This window comes from Tinamus guttatus, unplaced genomic scaffold (assembly GCF_059628265.1).
Source record: "Tinamus guttatus ecotype Peru unplaced genomic scaffold, ASM5962826v1 Tinamus_guttatus_pri_ptg000347l, whole genome shotgun sequence".
NCBI lineage: Eukaryota > Metazoa > Chordata > Aves > Tinamiformes > Tinamidae > Tinamus > Tinamus guttatus.
The window spans coordinates 1945051-1964787 of record NW_028288881.1 but is presented as its reverse complement, the minus strand read 5'-3'; the positions used below and the strand labels follow the sequence as shown (position 1 = coordinate 1964787).

At 41.1% G+C, this 19737-nt stretch overlaps 1 protein-coding gene across 2 annotated transcripts in view; it reads left to right on the top strand.

Annotated features, from left to right (window-relative positions):
- Positions 1-19737, top strand: part of APP (amyloid beta precursor protein) — a 187764-nt gene that overhangs the window by 89098 nt on the left and 78929 nt on the right. For both annotated transcript variants that reach the window (XM_088529802.1, XM_088529803.1), the window contains exon 6: positions 10919-11118. In XM_088529802.1, the coding sequence (XP_088385928.1) occupies positions 10919-11118 (200 nt within the window). The remainder of the gene's footprint in view (positions 1-10918; positions 11119-19737) is intronic.

Genomic DNA, 19737 nt, shown 5'->3' with positions numbered 1-19737 from the left:
AGGAAAGAGTTCTATATGAATAACGTAATGGATTAAATAAGCTAAACTAAAGACTATTTCCTATTGTAAATCACAATTCTCTCTCAAAGGTGAAAGATTAAATGGTCTTATTTAAGAAACCTGCATTGGGCAATGTCATATCATACACCTTGATGCATTTAGGCTTTTTTTTGTGCTTTGGACTTCAAGAGTTGTCAAAGCACAGCAGTTTATAACACTTCAGTGAGATTTGTAAACTAGCCTATGGGCTAGTGGTGACTGCAGTGGTTCTTTATATTTGGTTTAGTCTTAGGAAAATAAATGTTCCCAAGAATATGAAGTGAGACATGAATGCGTATTTTGAACTGATAGGGAGAAAATGGCTTTTGCCTTTTTTTTCTTTTAGCAATTTTCTCTTTTCATATATCTGCGCAAAGACTCCTAAATATTTTTGAAGAGCTTCATAATTTATTTCTGGGTTGTTTCACATTTGCCGCTAAACATTTACTTGATTTACTGTTCTCATCCATTTTGTTCCTCATAAAGCAGTTCAGTATTCAAATAGATAGTTCAAGAGTAACTTCAGACATACATCCTGGAGGAGCAGGAACTGGATTGCTTTTGAATCAATTTCTGAAGTTCCAAACAAGTACCCATATTTTTTCTTCATAGAAGTGCTTACAAAAAGTGTGAAAGGGTCTTTTTGCGGGGCACTAGTACTTCAAGGGCAGGTGGAGAGCCAAGTGCTTTGTAATTCTTTCACACTGACTCATTCCTATCTTGTGCTGCCTCTTCAGCTTCCCAGCAGTTTTTAAACCATGTGTACTGCAGCCAGAAATAATCTCGAAACTTAAAAATATATTTATTTTAAAAAGTATCAATTGCTCGTGCGACAGTAGGTGGCAGTTCAATTTGTGTGTATATCTACATGCATATAAATACATACACATACTCACGCATATATGCATGTACATTTGTGTGTGTATAAATACATTTATGTGCGTCTTAGCCTTGAACTGCTTATTAAGGAGGAAGGAGGAGAACAGAAGTGAAAAGTACAGTGATGCTTTCCCAATGCTTTTATGCTGTTAAAGCAGTTTTGTTGGGAATGTTTACTTAAGTCTATATATTTATTTATTTCTACCATAAATGGGTAATCTTACAGTTACAATGTTTGTTTAATCTCAAAGCCTCCCAAAGAGTTTAATATCCTTCTGTGTATAGCTACATTAGCGGGACACACTATGAAAGGAAGGTGCTGGTAGCTCTTACATTAAGTAATGCTCACTCCACTTTTCAATATCTTTGAACTGTATGAAGTAAAATCCTATGTCAGAAACTGTGGATTCTTGATAAAGTCCCTCTTTTGGCAAATCAGCTGAATAAATTATTCGTGAAAAAGCATCCACTCATGAATCATTATAGCGTTTACTTGGCTTGGATCAAGCGAGTGCAATTTGTTGCTGTCTTCCAAAGGCGGCTTTTAAGATGTACATTGCTGTAAATGAAAAGACTCTTGGTATGGACTTCAAAGGGCAGTTCCAGGAGATGCTCGTGGGTTGCTTTTCTGACCACTGCTACAAGTACTGCAAAATAATGCCGTCCATACAAAGATAGCAAGATGAGAGGACGTGAGTTTGTCCTTTCAGAGAAGTACCTTATGCTATTACTTTAAAAGCCTTTTAACATGGATTTCTGTCTGGGATTCCTTAACATTCCTGTTGCAGCAGTTACTGCGGTCATCGCTGCTTCTCCCTGTTTCCACCCATGAGCCAGGTGCCCCCAGCCAGTTCCTTGGCTTGGGAGGAAGAGCCTCGAGGCCGGCCGCTTCATCCCCTACTGCTGTAAAGCCTTACCCGAGCATGGGAGCGTGGCAACCCTTAGCAAAAACCGTCACTCCCCCGGCAGAGTCATCACGGCTCGCTGCCGAGGCTGGGGCGGATGGGGGTGAATGGGTACGCGGTGGCGGTGGCCACGGCAGCCGTGTCGCAGCCTTCCTCCTCCTGGCGTGAGTGTAGGGGGGTGCTCTGCTTCCTTAAGGGCCTTGTGACGTAAACTCGGGAAATGCAGTCGGATAAAACACTTGTGACTGCTTTAAGAAGCTCGCGTCAAAGCGGAGATGATGAGATGATGTATTTGAGATAGAGGTGCCAACCTGAAAAGCAAATGACTATATCTGTGTTTCTCAAAATTGCTTTAGTGACAGAACAGAAGCCAATAAATGTAGATGATGGGTTTTAAAATAACTTCGTAGCTCACACTGTTTGGATCTGGATTTGAATGTGCTTGCTTTTATGGTGCTAAACACTTAGAGGAATCCCTGCGTCATTCACTTTCTATGTGCCCTTTTCCAGAGTGTCCCTTATTTTGGCTCCCAACAGCCACCTCTGGAGCAGGCCCTGTGTGCCTTGGGGTGGGTGTCTTTGCTCGGTCCGTGTTGGTTTTGCTCTGCGCGCAGCAGGACATGGAGCCGGGCGGCGCGGCGCCTCGCCGGCCCTGCTTGAGAGGAGCAGGGAGCTCGGGCGCGCGGGGAGGAGGTGACGCGTCCCCCCCTCGTTAATTCCCAAGTGTCGGGTCATGCTTGTCCCAACATCTCCTTCAGCACTGACTGGGAGGTCACAGGCGTCTTGAGCTGCGCCGTTCTTTGCAGTTATCCCCACTTTTAATTAAGAATTAAAACAAGGGCTGCCTGAGAGACAGCCAGATGTACCTGCTGCCTTCCAATGCAGCTGCAGAGCCACCGCTCTCTAGCTGCAGTACAGCCAAATAACCCAAGAGCTCTGGTTGCCCTTGAGATTCAGCCTCGCTCCGTGGTTCCCTGCCCGTGTCTCAGTGCTTGGCAGTACTGGTACCCGGTGCTGAACATCTTCAGGAGCGATAGTCAGGTTGAAAATTCCCAGATTTTCCTTATGTGTCTCTTATGTGCCTCTCCTCTTCAATAAGTAATCCACAGCAATGTAGTCCACTTTCTTCTCTCTATTCATCCTTTTTGCCTCAGTGATAGACACCTTGGAAAGCTCTTCTTGATTGCCTTCCTGAATTCAAAAGTATCATGAAAGTCTTTTAAAATTTCTGGTATTTTTTCCTAATGGTGCAAGTAGCATAATCCTATGTGCCCATTATGCTTCCAGGTGACATCCTGTGCATCTAGTTGCCAGTTTAGTTTTAGCATTTGGGGGATGGGGAATCACAGGGACCAGGCAGGGCTGCTTTTTTGATTAATTTCTTTATAAAGATTCTTACACTTTTTTTTTTTTCTTTCAGCATCTAGCTCTTTTTATTGTCTTTGTCTCAAGAGGTAATAAGATGTCAACACACATTAGCTTTACCTAATTTACTCACATTTTAAGTGTCGAGAAGTTAACCTGAACTGATGTTCAGTTATAATCGAAATTCCCTAGGGTGTTGTCATTAAATCAGGGTGTCACAAAGTGTGTTTAAATTGGCCGTAGTCATATAGTGCCCTGACTTAATGTAGCAACACACTAAGTCCTCATGGTATGCTGGACTCCTGCCTTGACATAAACTGGCAGGCTAAATAGAGACTTGGCTGTCTGCCTGTGGCAAATATTTGTGAAAAATTCTGAAGTCTACATAGTGACACACAGAAAGTAAAGTTAGTAGGCAAATGTGGTGAGTATACAAGGAACCTATGGTAATTTAAAAAGTCAAATGCCGTGGATTTTGTTGATTTTCTTCCATGTGGAAGATTCCCTGCCCTTTTGGGCAAACCTGGCCGCTGCTCCTCAATTGCTGTTGTTTGGTTCTGTGCTCAGCAGAGCAGCAGGAGAGCTGCGGCAGGCGAGAGGCGCGGAGCTCGCCCGGGCTTTGCAGCTCGAGGTGGTGAGTGCGGCTCAGTGACACAGTGCGGCACACAGCGTGGCGGTTCAGTGCTCCTTGGGCTTCTGGAGTCTTTATGGTGGAACTTAGTTTGCTTTTCTTCCTAATTTTAACTAAGCCAGCGTCAATTTACAGACATAATATTACCATGTATCTTGAATATCTCTTGCTATTGCTGCATTTCACATTTTTACACGATTTGGGTTTCTCTCTCGTAAAGGCAGTTTTTTAGTATTTAGACTTGGATAGTGCTCGGTAAGTTTTTTATAGCTGTTCTGTCCTTTCTCATATGGAGTTTGTTAAAATTCTGAAAGCAAAGAAATGCAGGAGTGTTAATGACTGTAGAAAGACTGATAGTGTTGGATTTCTTAGAACGTGTAAAGTTAGAATAGAACTGATGAAACAGCATATTGCTTTAAGAGGTAATTACAGCAGTGCTGAGTTGGCAAATCTAATCACCTCTTGAGTATAAAGCATTAACTGAAGTGATGGACGAGCCTATGGGTGGAATGAATTAATCCAATTGAGGAAGTGATGAGTAGGAAACAGCCAAGCTCTCGTGCCCCCTTACGGAAGCGGTTTGCCAGCTATGCAGATCGCCAATATGGCTTAAGTGAATGTTGAGCCCTTTCCAGGCAGTTAAAGGCATAAAACTTGCACATTTAAGAGCTGGTTGATTTGCAGAGAAGAGCTACATTTTTATTACCTCACAAAACTGAGTCACCAGCTGCAGAGCTTTCCTTAAGTAATAGGCAGAAAATGGATGAGTAAAAAGTTGAGGTACTCACTTGCAAAGCCTGAAAAGTTCGAGGGAAAAGGTTCTCGATATATGTTCGTTTAGTAATCAACTGAAAAAGAAAAAAAAAACCTTCTGATAAATCTATTAGATGTTCTAAAAACTTACTATGAAATATTTTTTAAAATTATTTTTATATGTACGTATCTTTGTATATGCATACACCATCTTGGTGAGAGATAGTATAGGTTAAATTTATTACTCTGTCCTTCTCTAAAAGTGACAGAGGTTTTGCTGAATCCTTCTTCAAAAGGAAGGTTTTGTTTCACAGATTAAGCTAGGTGGGTTTTGAAAGAGCATGCTTGCATGTGAGTCATCAGGTACCTTCTGCGAATGTGCCTCAAATGGTTCCACGCAGGTCAGCTGCAGAGAAATTCCTTGTGGTGTGAAGTATGCTTTCCTGTTCAGCTATGTGGAAAGCATAAGTATCTGTTAGAGGCAGAAAATTAGATTAAAAGATTTTTAATGCAACTCTTCATGTTTTCTACCAAAATTAATGAAATCAAGCATGTTTTTCTACTGTAAAGGGTTTAAAAATACAGTAAAAGGAGGAAGAGGAATGGGAAAGTTGGAAGCACAATTTAGCTTCAATATGTGCTAAGAACACAGAATCAACCAGTCAACCTTGAGCAAGTTTGGTTTCTTGCCTGTTAGTTTGCTAAATTGTTCCTAATCGAAAGCATGATAATGAGGTCCTCTGAAATGTACTGTTTTGTTGTGTGGATTCCAAGCATGTGTCATACTTCGGTAATTTCCTTTGTCTTTCACAATTGTGCTGTGTTTTAAGGCATTAACACTTAGTCTTTTGCAGTGATTGATTTGGCATTCAGTTTTTCCGTTACCTGTTTTCTCTTCCACTTTTAAATACCTTTGCTTTGGAGCTTCCCCGTATACTCTATATATTCAGACAAAAAAGTATTGTTAAGCTAGTGGAAACAGCTTCCTTACAGGTTCCATCCCTTTGCATGTTTCCTGAAGTTCCTTCGCTGGATCTGCATGAGGCCAAGTGCTTCTTTAGGTGGTAGGGTTGATGTTAACTTTGTGCCTGTCCGAAGCTGGGGCAGCAGCAGGATGGGAGCCCTCGCAGCAGTCAGCTTCATGGAAGGACGTCGGGGTGCTTGAACTGCCATCAGCTTGAGCAAACGTGCCTGGCTTTGCTGCCTGGACGCCGGCTGTGGACGCGGCTCCACTCCTGCAATCTGCTTTGCCGTAGCTATTTGCTCAGTCTTAGTGGCTGGTGAAATCCACAGTCCAGATGGGATCTATTTGCAATAAAATATTGTTGAAAAAGCATAATGCGTGCTAATCTTTCCAGATCTTAAAACATCTGTCTTTAACACCTTGTCATTTTTTTTCACTCGGTGATTGGGTGTATGTTTTTAAGTTGTTACTCAGCAAAATCCTAATTTAAGTGAATCAAGATGGATTGGAGTTTGCTGCAGACAAACATGAGCCACTTTCTAAAGTCAGTAATTAGTGCCTAGGTATATTATATCCTAAACTGAAAGTTTTTCCCCCCTTTTTTTTTTGTCTGAAGTTAATAATTGCAGAAGAAACGTCTTCTCAGTATGGAAGGAGCTTATGGTACAGTCCCATGAGTTCTGAAACATAGTTAGAAGGAAGACTAATGATTCTTTTAATTTATATTCTGCCACAGTACCTATTGTAGATTACTAGAATACTAAAAGGAAGCTTTCTTTCACTAATGTCTTCATTTCTAGAACAGCAGGAGGTAGCATAGCTCATTTTCCTTCACTTGCTTTTACCTTTCCTTCAGTGCCATCCTCATGAAGTGGCAGGATGATGCACAATTCTGTGGAAAATAAATAAATAATAGATTGTGGTTAGCTCTTATTCAAGTGATAAATTAATAAATTTATTAGATATGCATTGCATATTGATAGTTTAAACATGGCTTGTAAATATGTGATGAAGTAGATAGTGGATGTGTTTTTTAAAACAGAAATACGCTCATCAGAGACACGGTAGTTAGTGTGGGTTTTATGGAGCCAGTTACATTTTTTGGCAACCGCAACCCGAAGCTCCTGCGTTATCTGCAGCGTCAGGCAGTGATGCTGGAACTGCCGAGCTCCGTGTACCTGCCTGCACATATCCATGTGAAGGTCGTGTCGGTGGCTTGTATTACTGACCCATGACTCTCCTCGCGTGCTGGAGAGAGGCCTCATTTCCATTCCAGGGAGTTGGGTCTTAATATCCCTCATACGGGAAGGTTGAGGCAACAGCTTCAAAGCCATGGTGCATCTGCTGCTAACGGGAATTGCTGCCCCCGTTGGCCAGAAGCCTCCAGATGAGCCGCGCTGACGTGCAGTGTGTGGGACCTGCAAGACCTCCGTGGCTGCGCTCAGGCCTAACAATCTACCTCCCTTGTTTACTGCTGTATCATTAAATTCAGCTGATGATAATGTGGTTTTGCGAATATGTGAACTTGTCAGCATGTCAGGTAATTTTTTTGATCAGCCTTTGGAAAATCCTGTCACCAGCACTGTTAAGCCAAGGCAAAGTGTCAACAATTCCGTGTAAATGAGATGCTGCAGCCTGTGCTGCTAATAAAGCCCTGTCTGGGGTGGTGTCAGGGGATTATAGAGAAAAAGCTGTCAAGATATCATGGCTCCAAAAGAAACAAGACCGAGTCATACGCTCTCGCCGAGGAAGGCGAGTTGTAGTAACAGCAGGAAGCGAGTGTACCTGCTACATTTATTTACGTGGAGAAAACTTGCAGGCTTCTGAGTGTGCACATGTGTTTTTCTGTAAACAAATTGAAAGCTGTGGATTTGAGCTGAATGCTGAGGTGAAAGGTGTGCAGAATAAGCTGGACACAGCGACAGGAGGGCAGCCCTGTAGTGAGGCTCATGGCGAAAGGGGAAGGGGCAGCAGAGCTTTTCGTGCGACACGGAGGTACGGAGATCTCTGCAGTCCGCGACAGAGGGGCTTTTGTCCTGGATTGCAGACATTGTGCTGTCTTGCCAATGTTGAAATAACACTTTGTCCCTTTGCTGAACTAGTCTGTTCTGGATGCCCTTTGATGGTCCAGAATGATAGCAGCAATAGAATCCAAAGAAACAAAACCGAGCATTTTTTTTTTCATGTTTCTCACAAGGCATATTAGCTTTTATGATACTAAAAATATGTCAAGTCATCCCAGTGTCTTTGTTTACCACAGAAGCACAACAAAATCTGACACTGTTTATGCTAAAGTTGTGTCTTCAAGCACAATGCTCACACTTGTCTTACTAACCGCAGATGCAGGGCGGACCCTCAGCGGGCCCTCTCCCCTTTCCAGCAGCATCGCAGCCCTGCGAGTAGCAGAGATGAGAGTTTCTTTAAAAGCCTGCGGTTAGTTATGACCCTCTCTACCATGAGAGCTCAAAGAAAATGTTAAACAGGGGCATGATTTCTAAAGTCCAATTAATGGCATTTTAATTCTGTAAGAAAATGGCAAACCGTTCCACTTAAGTGTCAGAATCTAAGGCAGAGATGCTTCTGTTTTATTTGTTCCTTTTCCTTGTACCTTGCAGTAAAATAAATCCTGTGAAATACTGCCCCTGTGGTTGAGTCTTGCAGAATATGTTACAAGCAGAAATAAGATTTTTCCAGAAATGATCAAAAAAGTAGAAAGAATATTCTAGGACATACCAAAATGTCCATATAAATAAAAATATAAATAAAAATGATTTGCTTCCCACTGATGATACTGAAACAAATTCAGCCTCTGGATTTCACTGTTCTAGGCGGTGACCCTAGCTCAGCAATAGTTTCTCAAAAAAGAAGTACGGATTGAAAAGAGAATTTTGTTCTGCCATCCTGCTGCCTTTACACACACATGCGAGAGAAAACACAGGTTGCCTGCAAGTTAAGAATTTCCCAGCAGAGTGCTGTGGACTTGCATAGTCCTGTGAGTTGCTTTTATGTAGCTAAAAAACAGATGGATATTGGATGCATGCATAAAATTATTTTTGAAATGGCTTTCCATGTGTCTAATTGACTTTCCTTTGTCTCATTAGTTTGTTTTTGTTCTTTTCTTTTTTTAAAAAAAGCAACTTTTGAGTGAGCTTGCCAGTATCTGAGAGTAATGATTCATGTGAAAGGAAGATGAAAAAGAATTGCATTTTTTTACACATGTTTTTTTTTTTGTTTCTGTATGTCTAGCATAGGTAGGAGCGAGATAGACAGATAGAACAGCTCTCTCTAATGTTGAAAGGCATATTATATCCAATGCTTTTGATGAAAAGTTGGGTGTATTATACTCAGGATGGTTAGGGTAAATGTAGATACCCCAGACTGGAAGCTCATTAGTATTGCAGTCAGAAACAGATACCGGGGTTTAAAAGCCCACCCTGCTCTTGTAGTTGAAAGGTGACAGTATACTGAGGGCAATTGTTTTGTGTGTATAAAAAGGTGACATACTTGATTAAAAAATTCCAAAAAAGAAATACGCTGTTTAAAAGGGAGCCACTGAAAATGAAGTAGAAAGTCTTGACTTTGCTATAAATAGAATACCAATAGAAAATGATACAGAGTGCGTATGGTTTTGCTCCCTTTTCATTTATTTCTGTTGTATGGATATTAAAAAATGTCATCCCTTAATCGGAGCATTTTGGCAAATGAATTAATACCGCAACCATTTTTATATATAAAACGTATCTGGGCTTTACACAATGGAAAGCCTAATTACTCCTCCCCCTTGTTTCTGGAGGCTACATGTTTGGCAGCGGGGAGCAAACAGATTCATTCTTGTTTGGAGACTCGTTTTTTTCCCAGTACACTTAGGTATATGACATTCGAGAATCTCATATATATATTATTTCTTAACATCACCTTAAAATCATACTAACAAGTATATTGTTCTCCTCTCTGCTCTATCTACTACAAATTTGAAAGCAAACATATTATAAAATGAAATGTTAGAGGCTGAGCAATGCTTGAAGAGATAGCAAAGGGAGGGAGACAGGTTGTCTTGATGTAGGAGTCTGGCATCCATGATGCCATGGAAAAGATGAGAAGCCTTTTGTGTGCGATGGTGATGGAGACTCTACTGCCTGCTTGGATATTTAGATATCATTTACTCAGTCAATCCTAAATAGAAGAGCAGATTAATAAAAATGCGACCTTGACACAGCCAGGTGCTAGGAAGCATTTCAAAAGCAGCAACAGCAGTAGGTCTGTGCTAAGCATTTTGGTCTGTAACCTCTAAATTATACAGAATGAAGAGTGATCCCAGAAAATTCCTGACATATTGAGCCGCCAGGTAAAAGCCTATGTGCAGCATCTCCTTCCATCATCAAAGGCTGATTAAAGCTTGGAAAGTGTTTAAGCAGTTTTGTGAATAGCCATTTAAAGCATTATGATGTATAAAGATATTTATCCCAATTGTTTTTTTTTTTTTTTAACATGGACAGGAATACTTGTGCTTACATTCTATACATGACTTTCTATACATGGTATTTCTGCACATGACAGCTCATTAGGGCCAAAGATTTGTATTTATTTTATTTTTTTGGTGAGCATGCAGGTTCTGCCTGAGGTGATGGCCTCAGCAGCATCAGAGTGCAGCCATCCCCTCTAGCCCTCCTGGTTTGCCCCCCACTCCTTCCCTCAAGGACGTTCTGCACTGGAAATCTTTTATTTTGGGCACGTTTTCCAGTAAACTTTGTCCAAGCAGGAAGCTCTGCATAGTTTTTTAAAGTGGCATGTCAGTGCAGAAAGCTGAGCGCTGTTCTAGCAGCAGGGCAAAGAAGCCGGCAGCCGCCTTAGAAGGTTCCGGATCGGCGCTAGGTTTGAGGCTGAGCAGGCAGGGGAGGGCGGTGGGCAGGCCCGGTCATGGCGCCCCTCACTGGGAGACCCACTGCGGCCCAGAAGCTCCCGAGGGCTGCTTGGGCCTCGGCGTGCGTGTGAGCAGTGCCGTGTTTGGAGCTAACCTGGGCTTCTTTTGAAATAAAACCCCATTATTTGATGGCAGCATGAAGCAGCATATCTGGAGTGTTGCTCAGCTGTCCAAATATGGCACTGCTGGTGGGGATCCTCTTTTCCATCCTTGCATGAAAGGAGGAATTCTCTTCTGGCATCTTGATAGCCAGTTTTCTCCCAGACTTGTTAATGCTGACTTTTGGTGTTTCTGATTTACCCATCTTTGCTGGGACATCCCAGGGTCCCTGCTTCTTCACAACGGGGAGGGGAAGAAGCAGGTGCCTTGTGGTCTTCACAGGGTTTCTGAATAAAACATTCTCACTTGTCAGTTGAAGTTGTTGTGTGGCTGACAAGAGCATTCTCGCTTTCTCCATTTAGTGACGATAAGGTAGCAGAAGAGCATCAAGAGGAAGATGAGGAGCTCACAGTTGTGGAAGATGATGACGCTGATGATGACGACGATGACGGGGATGAAATTGAAGAGGAGACAGAGGAATACGAGGAGGCAACTGAAAGAACAACCAGTATCGCTACCACTACCACTACAACCACAGAATCTGTGGAAGAAGTAGTCAGAGGTAAATTTGCGTGCAGTGAGCTTGGGGTTGGAAAATCTGATATTCTTGCTCTGTATATTAGCCCTTTACAACAAAAATGTTCCAAACAGCAAAATACCCTATGGTGCAGCGTTGTTGTGCTTTGGCTTCTAGGTCTTGCAAATTGGTTCCTCCTCCCTTTTTCCATTAAGTATGTTCTTTGGAGGTCCATCTTCCTAGAAAGTCTGGTTATTGTATATTATTATTTTCATGGAAATTGATAGGGTTGTGTGTTTTTTGTAAAGTAACAAACTTTTGAATGAAGCTTTTCTCTCCACAATACATATTTGAATGAAGTCTTCCTATATTTAAATTTTAATCAGAGCAATTCCATACGATAGAAATCTCTGCAAGATAGATAATGATTCTTCTGCCGTGCTTACAACTTCACCAATAATTGCAGGAGATGATGGCAGAAAAAGTGATGAAGAGCTGCAGTTAAAATGAATGGGATTGGGACTTGCAGGAGGTAGACACAAAACAGCATAGATTTGGAGAGCACTGAGACAAGGCTGAAAACACCTGGCCTTGGCTCCTTTTGTCTCACCTCCTACCTTGAGGGCTGCTAGAACAGCCCTGCTTTGGTGTGTGTGCTTAGCTGTCCTTTCCTCCTGAACCTCGCTGTGGACGTTCGGCAGAGCAGATAGCGAAGGAGAGGGGTGAGCACTACATGTCCAAGCAAATATTTAGAACAAGGAGAGTTTTTTCATATAGTTTTTTCTCTTCAGCCTGTGTGGAGATACACTCATCAAAAATGTTAATACTTCAATGAAATTACGTGCAAATGTTTCTTTCTGAGGCTGGAGAGGCAGCTGTATGCATCTGCCTTACGTAACTCTGGATGTTTCACTCAGCTATTGGAGGGCCACTTCGGCAGCAGGGGGAATTATATTTAAATCTTTAAGCCAATTAAATGTATTACCATATACAAGCTTTCACAGCCCAGGGTTGAAATGCCCTGTTCTCACAAGTAAATGAATATTAAAAAAAAAAAAGTACCTTTAATGGGATTTTGAATGAGTGGAAATGAGAACAAATTAGGTAGACTGTATTTCTTCACTGAGGTTGATATTTCAAAGAGGTTAAGATGCTTAGCCTTCAGGGTATTAGGTCATAATAATATGAATGTAGAGGCAAAGTATGGAAGTCACCTTAAAAATACATTTTCAAAAGTTATGTTTGCCAACTAAAAATGCAGACCTGCCACCCTGTTTTTCCAGGGTCTAAAAGTAACCGCTTTTTGGTTAGCATCTCTAAAATATGTGGTAGAGACAAGAATGGGGCTGTGGATGAGGTGAGGGCGGTGTGTTTCGGATAGAGATTTTCGGAGCGGTTCTGCCACATCATCTCAGGCTTTCCGACTCCCTACTTGCTTGCAGAGACCTGGGTGTGCTGATATTGCTGCCTGGTGGGCACTAATGATGTCTAACAGAACTGCACCGTGCAAACACTTGTTCACCTGGAAATGAAGAAGCTTGTGACTGATACGTAGCTTTGGTTCTCCTTCCCATGTTGCACTTGAGAGAAGCTGCCCCCGGGGCTCCCTGATCCTCCTGATATTGCTAGCAGATCCAGGATAGAAAGCATCTGCTGTGAATTTGCTGTTGGAAACAGAAGAAGAGTTTTTCATTTTCCTCATACATGAAAAAGGCAGAGGTGTCTTGTAGGCCATTTACAAGGGATCCATACTCTGCAAACCATTTGGAAGCCCCTCCAGATAGGCTGCTGTGTCAGATCTTCCTTCTAGTGGACTTGAGCAGTGTTCAGGCCTCAAGTGTTAGTCCATGCAGTTGAGAAAATGTATCCTAGAATACTCCCCATGGGAGTATTCTTCGCAGCCCATTTTTTGCTATACTTTCTGAGGCTGTGACTGACACTATGTCACAGCACTGAAGAGCACAGGAATTAGCTTTGTCCAGTTCTGTAGTTGTTGCTTTTCCTATGTGAAATCATCATGGGCTGGTTCTCTTCTAAAACCATAAATTAAGATCTATTTGTGGGTTGGTACTGAGCCTTTTCTCCCACAGATCAATGCAGTGATTGCCATCAGCCATAAATATGCATAAACGTTATACTTTATAGACACTTGAGCCATTGTAGAATCAATTTGTCAGGCAGCCTTATTTCTATGCATCTTTTAATGAATTGTGATCAAAATAGCAATTGTAGAACTACTTGCAAACTTATTTTCAGCAAAAACAATTACAGTCTTGCCTAGAGAACGACAGATGCCATTGACAGGAAAATAGTCTTTTCATTCATTTTCTGTAGCAACCATATTTTTATAAGCTCTAATGTTTATTCAAAAAAGTGAGGGAAAGGGATGATTTTATTTATTTCTACTGCTTTTCCTAGCACAATACTTGCCAATATTCCCTTTCCTGCCTTTGATGAGGGTTCATCTCTACTATTGGTTTTCAGATGGAGCAGGGCAACAGATGGAGTTTAAATTTTCAGATATGCTGTTGCTGGGCCTCAAATATTAAATCTCCTTCACTGCGGGACTGAGGCTGATGGGATCCAAAGAGTCAGTTCATTTCAAGTCTGCATTTTTTCACCTTCAGTCCCTGGGAGATGTTATCGCTGAATTCTTGCTGAGCGATGTGTGACTTAGTTGTATGAAGCCCTGCAGAAGCAGAGTGGCTGTTGATGCTGAGCTTGTTTGGAGCACGAGGGTGACTTTGATGGCCAGTACAAGCAGCAGGGCAGTTTGAGGCCCGCTGTCCTCTCCGCGATGCGGATGCTGCAGAGCTGCTGCGGAGACCTCCCAGCTCCAGGTGACTCTTGCAGCACGTGACCCAAGCAGAAATTCGCTCTCCCAGCATGTGGAACTGGCTCTGATTTTGGTTCTGCTCTTGCCCTGCACTGCAGGGGATGAGAAAAATCAGTCTCTTCTATCTTGCAGCAAAGAATAAGCAGTTTGAGCTTAATGTCTCCTGTCAACATGGGAAGCTATCAGGGTTCATTTAAACGAAAGCAACGGGGTCAGTGCAGCAGCCTGGCAAAAACGCTTGGCAGCTTTTCCACATACCTGTCAGCAGATGTGAGAGATTCAGCAGAAGGTCGCCCTGCCTCATCTGGCATGTAATGCTGCCCTTTAGCGACTGGTTTTGCTTTCTCTTATTCAGCTGGATTTCTTTAAACATTTAGGAGCGAATTTAAGCAGAGCTGCTCGACGTGACATTTTAACTATGCTTGCAATCTGGAGTTGCAAGGGAAGTCACCATATGGTGCTTTCCTAGCAAGAGAGGAGGAGTCTGAGGTTGGTGTGCAGCTCTTGGCCTTACTGAGCTAGGATACATTTTTGCTGCACATTTATGTGCATTTATTCACTCAGTATCACTTACTATCTATTCTAAGGCAAGGCAGATTATCACTGAAATTTCTAGTCCCATCAGGTCTAAATTTGGGGATAAAAATAATCCTATATTAATCCTATACACTAGATCAGCTACGCTTTTTTCACCCTCAGCTGTTTTGTCCTATTTGCTTCTATGAAAGGTTACTATCTTTCTTTTCAAGTAGTTCTTTGTTTTTTCTGATTTGCTTTAAGGCTATGAAGTATGCTTTATTTTGAAAATGATAATGCTACATTGCGTATTAAGAAAGTCTACACAATTCCAAAAGAATAGTGTACATTGTAGTGACTACCTTTTTTTTTCTTTCTTATGATGAGATCTTCATTTAAAATGATAATCTAACATAAACAAGAACTAATAAAATTAACCTAATTGTTTTGCATTACAATAACTGACAGCATTTAATTGGACATTATAATTTTAAACACATCTATTGCATCATAATACTTCAAATTATATTGAGATTAGAAGAATTTATTTTTTGGTATTTAGTAATCTTGCTTGATGAGAAAGCAACATATTTATATTTTAGATAGGGCAGGCATACTGAAAAATACAGTAATTCTGTTGTTTTACATAAGCTTGGAGAGTGGAGAATGGTTTAATTTGAAATATACCCTGTCAGAAGAAATCCTCTGATAATCTGTTTCCCTGAGAGAAAATTATCATTTTAGTGTATTGAAACACTAATTAATTGGGTATTTTCTTTTGTTGTGTGCAGTTTGTTTAACAATGTGCTACCTTACCTGGGACACAGTCAGTGTCACTTCAGTGACTTTCACAGTCACTTCTGAAATGCACTTCTCTGTTAATCTGCACAGTCAGCGTGCCTCGCTACGCTCACTTAGTCATGGCGTTACACGAAAGGACACCTCTACCTCTGGTAAAGCACACAAAATCATGAAATTTTATTGACCTATCCCTAAAGTAAATCTGGGAGACTTGTTTATCTCCATCTTTTTCATCTTGTATTTTTGCACAAGTAAATAGGAAGTGTGGTTTTATGCATCAACTCTAGCCAAGTGCACTGTCAGATTTTTTTTTTTAATTTCGTTTTCTAAATATCCCCCCTCCAGTAAAAAACATTAGAGAGAGAAATTCGATCTTGATAGTTTAGGGTAGAAGTTGCAATGTTAAGGTATTTAACTGTCTTAGAAGAGATGTGCTTTAGTCTTGCATTTAGAAGTCATCATTATGTTTTTTTGTTTTAACTTTCTCTCTAGAAAGTATTTAGCAGTAGTGTAGCCAAGGCACCAACTTCAATCTCAGACCGTGTGCCAGCTTCACAGGTGTCTCTGCCTAGTTCCAAACTTCTTAAAATTAGTTTTTGTCTTTGAATACTCAAATGAAAACTTGACTGCCTCTTCTAACCGTGTGTTCATAATGAGAAGTTTCCTTGTTTTGGTGAAATTATCTTCTAATACTGTCCTTTTGATTCATTTATTGAGAAAAACAGTATTGTACATTTTTTTTGGAACAACAGTAAAGAATAAAAAAAAAGTACATATGCTCTTCAATTTGTCCTAACCAACCCTAGTTGGTTAACACCAAGTTGAAAAATGGAGGCTAGTACAGGTGCATGCGTAGTTAGTAGGTAGTTGGTGTCCCCGAGCCTGAGTTCCTGAAGACTTGGAAGCTCAAATCACCCCCCTTGAAGCATTATGTCTGAGTGCTTGTTACGGGGTGCGCTTGAGAGGTTGATGCCTTTGTGCTTTCTTGCATCGATCAATTGCTCTGCAGTGAGGTATGAACAATGAGATGGGAAATCATGGTACCATTTACTCAAGCAGCCGGGTGCCTTGCTTGCCTGGTCCCTGCACAAGTAGGATAGAAATCAGCTTCTGTCTCCTGTCAGCTTCAACAGCATAAATACAAGGCTTGCGAGTTGGAACATTATGTCTGCGTACTTTATATTAAATATATATTTCATACTTCATTTGAAGCAACGTTCTTGGAAGAGAGGGAGTGAAGGGACGGATGTGAAACCTCCTGGTGGCTTTACCCAATGCCATTTGTGCGTATAACTTCGGGGATGTTGTTCAGCTTTGCTGGAAAAAGGGTCATGGCTACATTGCCAGGCTGCTGTTTAGGAATGTTTCCAAGGTTTGAAAATAACTTTGGGATTCTTACTTGGAGGGGACTGTGCAAAGATGAAGGCTTGACAGGTAGATACATTATATCCTCCAATACCATGGCTAAATTACAGAGTGCTTGCAAGACAACCTGCTGGCATCTTTCTTCTGAGGTGAAGTGTTTTCTCAAAAGTGTAAACTAAATATAGGTAGTAGCTCCCAAGACAAATCAGAGTTGGTTGGCTAACTCCTCCTACTTGTCTTTAGGTTGTTTTGTTATCTCTTCACATTTAATTTCTGGTTTAAGGCTCGGAACAACCTTTCAATGAGCTTAGTTCTCATGGTCGTATAAAAAAACTCATATCCCGAAGAAAATAATGAGTAATCTTAGTGTTTGCATGGCAGAAGTGTGTTAAGGTATCAAAAAAACCCTTATTTTTTCCCATTAGAAGTTTAAACTTATTTCAGATTCCTTAAATGAAAATGCTAGTATTCACAGAGGAAAGGTTAGTCCCATATGAGTGTGGGAAAGAAAAATGCATGAAATGCAGATTTTGAAATAATACAATTATAATTTCATTTTGATTTGAAATAAGTTTTCTCCGAGGAACAGAAAGAAACGATTTACATTGTAATGAAAAGTCTTAAAATGTGATTCAGAACCATATTTTTACATTTCCCCGTGTAAAAACTGCTCATCAAAGCTAACATCAAAATGTTTGCACATAGATTTTATCCAAATCCCCTAACAAGTCTCTGGTAAGCTGCTATTTATGGAAGAACTCTATGTAGAGCCACTGTAAATCAGTATCCTAGTAAAACTGTGCATTTCCTGGGATGCTAAAATCTATACTTTTCAGAGGAAAAATAACAATCATTCCCTGTGTTTAGTGTGACTAATTTTTTTTAGTCTATAACTTTAACTACTGATTAAAAAGCAAGTCAAAGCATGAGCCACAGAAATGTCCCTCAAGGAGCAATCTGTTCACTTGGTTCAAAACGGCTCCTTTCGTGACAAGAGGTTGGAAGAAGAATAAGAAGTTCGTAATGAGGAGATGTGATATACACCTTCTTGATTAACTCAAAAATAATTTGTCAAAAACAAGATTTCAGAGAGGGAAGGTATTGGCAAATATAATCTTTGATATAAGGCACAGAGGAAATTTTAGCATTTTATTTAATTCTTCAAGGATTGTTTGAAAACCATAAAGACCTGGAAAGTTTGATTTAGACCAGTTAGGAACAAGAATTGTGACAGTGTCTCATCCTCTTTTACCTAATTTCGTGGAGCCAAAGTGTGCATCTTTGCTGAGGAAGGGTGAGCAAGTTCCTGGTACAAAGCAAAGGTCCGTCTTGCTGCCCCGGTTGGTACAAATTTTAGAACAAGGAAAATTGAACCACACAGTGGCAAAAAATGTAAGTCATCTTGTATTCAACAACAAGGAAGCAAAGATAGCTTTTAGTTTCTTAATGAATCATTTAGCCATGTATGCTGCCTGCAGCTGATTTCTTTGGAAATACTATAGCTCTTACATCATAGACTCAGTACCAGTGGAAGGGAATAATTTGCGTGGCTATTATTTTTCCTTGGCCCAAGAAAACCTGGAGAAGTTCCCACCTCAGCAGACCTGTTCCCATCCTCGCGCTTTAGCCAGTTCTGCTGAGGATTGAACATTGTGGCCCTGTCATATGGGCACAAATGCTGGGTGCTATGAGGGAACACAGGAGGACAGCAGAGGTGGTGGCCAGCGGTGGTGACCACCAGGTGTTCCGTGGCTTGGGCCACCAGGACTCTTGCAGTAAAGAAGCACATTAAGGGGCCCATGTGTGTTGCACATGAGACCATTTCTGTCACCCAGAGCAAAGAGGTGGGCTGTGCGGGAAGGACGTGCCCTGCGGCGGCACCAGCTCCCCGTGGGGCACCAGGCAGGGCCTCGCCGCAGCGCTTGGCTCCGACATCCGGCCCCATTTGGCTCTTGCTGTTCTGAGTGCGCTAAGCCGTGGTCTCCTGCGTGCTGCTCCACTGCTTTGCAATGCGTATGAATGGAATTCGGCTTCCAAAAAGCTAATTCCTTGCTACCGCTGGCATCAGTTATTCAACGGGCAGTTGCCGTCATCTTTGCATATTATTTGCACAAGTAGAAAAGCTGACTGAATCTGTGAGCCTTTCTCATCCCATAGAAATTACACTGCAAGCAGTAATAAGCCTGTCTTAATAGTAAAACTGGCATTTCAAGGGAAACCTAAAAGATGCTTCCTATGTAGATTGAAGAGGTTAGCGTTAACTAAGTAATTTTAAAAGAAAGACTGAGTTATTGAAACCTTTCTGTGTTGAAATGATATTTCTTCTCGGCAAAAACTCTTGTCTCTACCTGTCTCTTTAATGCCGTCAGTCAAGATTCAGCTTTAATTGGCAGGCAGCAGCCCTTCCAGAGCTGTCCAGAGTTTGCTTTGTGTGAAGTCTGGGACTGCGTAATTGGATCGCAGGGCTGGATTTTATTTTAAAATAAATCAGAAGAGTCACACATGCTAAATGTGGTATATAATTAATCATGAAGTAACATACAATTAATTGTATTTAACATTTTGTACAATTAAATACTCTTGTTCTGTTTTTTTCTTAAAGTAACAAGCAGGTAGATGCAGAACTGAAACATTTGTAATACAGTCTTGATAACTGAATACATGGCTCGGTTTCTTCTAGACCAAAACCAATTTTTAACACTTATGCATACTACCTGTGAACCTGATAAATACATGTGTAAAATTATATTTATTGTTTTAGAGAGTTAAGCAAATATGGATGCATGTTGAATAATGATGACAAGCTAATGCAAAATGTATTTAGTAAAGAACAGTTCTCCCAGGGAGAGTGAAGTCATCTATTATTTATCAAGACAGACTCAGAAAAGATCATTTTTTTCATAGCCAGAATCTTAGAGATGATGAGAGTGCAGGGGATTTTCAATGCTAATGCGCTGATACTTTTTTATACCTTTAGACCCTTAGGAGTCCGCCTTCCACAAAACTGAAATTTGTGCTGTAAATTTAGAAGCCTCTAGTGAACATACCGGTTTGTTGCAGATGCTGTGTGTGGGATGAAAGCAAACAAGGGATATATTGATGCTTAGCGTTATGTAGCTTTGCAAATGGCATATAGCGTGTGGGGC